A 4,568-nucleotide genomic window follows, 5' to 3' on the forward strand; every position below is an offset into this window, starting at 1 on the left:
ACAATGTAACAAATTCAAATCAATGTAACAAATTCAAATCAATGTAACAAAGTTTAATTATTAAATTTATATAAATTTTAGTGTCCCTTAAATCATCAAATACACTTTACATTATCCCTACAATTACACTTAAAAATATATGATTTAACTATATAATTGAGCTAATAAAAGATAACTAACATTAATGTAGCCAGCTGTTAATAATAGAACTACCATTTACAACACAATCTTTAAAACCTTTCATTACATAGGTTGATTGAAACCATTGCACTTTATCAGAAGATTCAATTTCATGAAAATCATCATCACTAGAATCGTCCAAGCTCAGTTTTGAGAGACCTTCACTTGGTCCATTACCAAAGATCTTAAAATCATTACAACAAGTAGTGTTTTTAGGGTTAGCAGGAAAGTTTAAAACAACAACTTTACAGCTCCTAGGCATTCTGTAACCATTAATATGAAGAAAAGTATCACTGCAGACAACTTGCTGGTTATTTAATAATTCCTTTTTGAGGAAAACATACATGTTAGTAGGTGATAGCGGCTCAAAAAAAACTTTGCTCAATTTTTCTGAAGTCACCAGATTCCTAAAACAATTTTTAAATTATATATGGAACAAAAATTAAGATGAAATAACTACATACTTCAAACAAAATAAATAAAAATATAATGTCATTAACAACTTAGATAAAACAGTAATTCAATAATTATAAAAATGGGTCTAATGTGTGGTCAACACAAAAGAAAAAATGGAAGTACCTAAATACACTGCTTTGTATTTTTTTGTCTGATGCAATATGAGGTGATTGACATTGTGGCTTATGACACACTGTTGGTAAGACAATGCGGTAAATCTCCTTACACGAGATTGGACTTGAACCAAATGCAATACAAACTTCTTGTGGTTGAGTTGCCTCTCCAATTTCCTTCAACAAACTCTGAAATATTTTTTTATTACAAAATGTCTACTAGTTTAATCCAATCTATCATGGTAAATAATTAATAATCCAAGTACTACTAATACCCTAACTATAAAACTAAGAACCACAAAATTATTTTGCGACTCCGGCATCAAGTAGAAATTACATTATTTCAGCACCTGTACCTTAAGGACAAAATCCAGGTTATTTAATGCTGTAGAAGCAATGTGAAAGTGTCTTTCAGACTGGTACGTATCCTTTTCATTTTCATTATCTTTTTTCTTATTAACCATTTGTTTTAGCCACTGATATGTGTAAGGAATTTGAAGCCTTTGGTATGCTAAAAACTTTATTAGCTCTACAATAACATGGCCACAAGAAATTGATGTTAACTGATCGCCTATATTTATATTAAATACAATATTTTGGGTCATTTTAAAGGTTTAAAATGGATACTTTACTAATGTTAATGAAATTCTTTAATAAGTAAAAAAATAACAAAAATGAATTTACTAATTAAACAAAAATTTAAAAACCCAAATGCAACGGTATTTTCTAATTTGTGTCAGCACTGTCACAGTCTCGGTAATCGGTAGACTATCCTCAACTAGGCAGATATACATCAGGTATTAATCACCGACCGACGACCTTCTAAATATGATCTCTTTTAAACTCACAACAGCGGTTTTTTATAGTTATCTTCTAAACTGTAAACTTTTTAATGCTACATTCTAAATTTAAAGAAATTTTTTAATTTGCTTTATTTGCTCTTTCATAGCATTGTTGACGTCTTTTACAAAATCATATTTTAAATTTCTATATTTTTATAATGATGTCTCAATTTCTAAAAGTAAGCAAAATCAAGAATCATATTTTCAAAGTAAAGTACTGGGGAAGATTTTACGCAAAAGATGTTCGATTTGGGCCTGATGTGAGATCCTTAATGTTGCAAGGAGTAGATATCCTGGCAGATGCTGTAGCGATTACAATGGGCCCTAAAGGACGTAATGTAATTTTGGAACAAACGTTTGGACCTCCTAAAATAACAAAAGATGGTGTAACTGTAGCCAAAGGAATAGAACTTAAAAATAAATTTCAAAATATCGGTGCTAAACTAGTTCAGAATGTAGCAAAACAGACGAACGATGAAGCTGGAGATGGTACAACAACTGCGACTGTTCTTGCAAGAGCTATCGCAAAAGAAGGGTTTGAAAATATTTCAAGAGGTGCTAACCCAATAGAAATAAGAAAAGGCATAATCATCGCTGTAGAAGCCGTTACAGATCATTTAAAAAAAATATCGAAGCCAATAATTAGCCGTAAAGAAATTGAACAGGTAGCAACTTTATCTGCGAATGGTGATGAAGCTATAGGTAAATTAATAGCTAATGCAATGGAGAAAGTGGGAAAGGATGGTATTATTACTGTTAAAGATGGGAGAACATTAAATGATGAATTGGAAATAATTGAAGGTTTTCAATTCGAACGTGGTTTTGTTTCACCATTTTTTATCAACTCTACTAAAGGACCAAAAGTGGAGTATAACAATGCCTTGATTCTATTTTCAGAAAAAAAAATTTTTCATGCCAAACAAATTGTACCTGCTCTAGAAATATCAAACGCACAAAAGAAACCACTTATTATTATTGCTGAAGATTATGATGGAGAAGCATTATCTATATTAATAGTAAACAAGTTAAAAATTGGACTTCAAGTTGCCGCTGTAAAAGCACCAGGATTTGCTGAATATAGAAAAAATGCATTAATAGATATGGCTATCGCTACTGGAGGAGTTATTTTCGAAGATGATATTAACCTTTTGAGACTTGAAGACTGTACTTTGAATAGTCTTGGTAAAGTGGAAGAAGTAGTAATTACAAAGGATTCAACATTAATGCTAAAAGGCCAGGGAGATAAAAATGAAATAAAACAAAGAATTGAACAGGTTCAAGAAGAATACAATGAATGTGCAAATGAAAAAGAAAAAGATAGGCTGTTGCAGCGACTATCGCGGCTAAAATCGGTGGTAGCGGTATTGCGCATAGGTGGAAGTAGCGAAGTTGAAGTAAACGAAAAGAAAGATAGAGTTAATGACGCACTCAATGCAACTCGTGCTGCTGTAGCAGAAGGAATTGTTCCAGGAGGTGGCTCTGCTCTTTTAAGATGTATACCAATTTTAAACTCTTTAAAATCAGTAAATGAAGACCAACAAAAAGGTATTGACATAGTGAAAAAGGCTTTAAGAACTCCTTGTCTCACAATTGCAACGAATGCTGGATATGACGGTTCAGTTATTGTTTCTAAGGTTGAAAACTTGACCAATGTAAACTTTGGTTATGATGCTTTGAACAATACTTTTGTTGATATGATAGAAAAAGGAATAATTGATCCCACGAAGGTAGTAAAACGAGCATTAATAGATGCTAGCAGGGTCGCATCTCTTTTAACTACCGCTGAGGCAGTTGTGTGTGACTTACCATTCCAAAAAGAACCAATGCCAAATAAACTTGGGCCAGAAACGCCAGGAGTTACTATTTATTAGGAAGTTAATTTTAATTGTGTAACCAACTACTACTGTTTAAAGTTTTTGACAAAATTGTTTGTCTATTAATTGTCTTATCGCTCGAAGATCTATAATACATTTTTTTTGGTAATTCAAGATGTTTTTTTTTCTGAGAAATGACACAGGAGCTCTTATGAAGGTTGTAGGTACTTTGTCCTTGCGTTTTTACTTTATCCACCAGTTTTTCAATTATATGAATGAGACTTTGATTTTGATCACAGTTAGTCAAAATGAATGATATAAATTCAAATTGCAATTTTTATTCTAACATTCAATTATGATACAATTTTTTAAAAATAAAAATAAATCAGTGGCTCTACTACCTTTTCTTAGGTCTGTGCCTCAGATGTTTATGTTTTATGATCATTTGTTAATCTAATAGGCAAGTAGGTGATTACCTGTGCCTAACGCACGCCGCGGCCGTCGAGTTTTTGGATCTAAGTAGACCGGTTTCCTCACCATGTTGTCCTTCACCGTTCGAACGAATATTAAATTCACACAATGAAAGAATGCCCATTGGTGCACAGCCGGGGATTGAACCTACGATTTCTGGGAAGAAAGTCGCAAGCTGAAGCCACTAGGCCAACACTGTTCTATATTATTAAACATTACTTTTAATTTATATACATTAAAAGTATTTTAATTAAAAAATAGATATTTTATGTACTTTACGATAATTCAGCAAATTTGTTTAATTCCTATTGTCAACATAACATCAGCATGTAAAATAAATGGACCGGACTGTAACGATAGTTACAAATAAAAGAACAGATTCATAAGGTATATTAATTAATTAATTAAGTTGCACGTTTGAGCAAAACAACACAAATTATAATCATTGTTGAATAGGATTTCTGTAACGACATAGCCCAAGTTTTGTTGGATAACGCTAGTTGCTAACTTAACGGAGCAAATAAAATGTATTCAAAGAAATAGAGCCTCACAGTATTTTAATCTACGGTCATATAATATATAGTGTATCTATATTTTGCCTTACTAATCTGACAGCAAATACCGCGCGAAAGAATTTTTGTTTTGTCTTGTACATTGTAAAACTTAAACATTTAGTAAATTAATTAAATAAA

General features: G+C 31.7%; 2 protein-coding genes across 2 annotated transcripts; one reads left to right on the forward strand and one right to left on the reverse strand.

The window, feature by feature from the left end:
* Positions 1-56: 56 nt before the first annotated feature.
* Positions 57-1,513, reverse strand: LOC123718129. The gene is made up of 3 exons (XM_045674537.1): positions 1,106-1,513; positions 760-938; positions 57-587 (listed from the first exon to the last, which is right to left on the reverse strand). The coding sequence occupies exons 1-3, from the start codon at positions 1,352-1,354 to the stop codon at positions 182-184; spliced, it is 834 nt and encodes a 277-aa protein (XP_045530493.1). The 5' UTR covers positions 1,355-1,513; the 3' UTR covers positions 57-181.
* Positions 1,514-1,701: 188 nt separating this feature from the next.
* Positions 1,702-3,574, forward strand: LOC123720297 (63 kDa chaperonin, mitochondrial-like). The gene has a single exon (XM_045676845.1). The coding sequence runs from the start codon at positions 1,750-1,752 to the stop codon at positions 3,460-3,462; it is 1,713 nt and encodes a 570-aa protein (XP_045532801.1). The 5' UTR covers positions 1,702-1,749; the 3' UTR covers positions 3,463-3,574.
* Positions 3,575-4,568: the final 994 nt, after the last annotated feature.

This window comes from Pieris brassicae, chromosome 2 (assembly GCF_905147105.1).
Source record: "Pieris brassicae chromosome 2, ilPieBrab1.1, whole genome shotgun sequence".
NCBI lineage: Eukaryota > Metazoa > Arthropoda > Insecta > Lepidoptera > Pieridae > Pieris > Pieris brassicae.

Coding starts and splice junctions, on each gene's coding strand:
- LOC123718129 (XM_045674537.1), bottom strand. CDS start 1,354: ATGACCCAAAATATTGTATTTAATATAAATATAGGCGATCAGTTAACA. Junction 939..1,105: donor ACCTGGATTTTGTCCTTAAG/GTACAGGTGCTG, acceptor AAAATATTTCAG/AGTTTGTTGAAGGAAATTGG. Junction 588..759: donor ATACAAAGCAGTGTATTTAG/GTACTTCCATTT, acceptor AAATTGTTTTAG/GAATCTGGTGACTTCAGAAA.
- LOC123720297 (XM_045676845.1), top strand. CDS start 1,750: ATGATGTCTCAATTTCTAAAAGTAAGCAAAATCAAGAATCATATTTTC.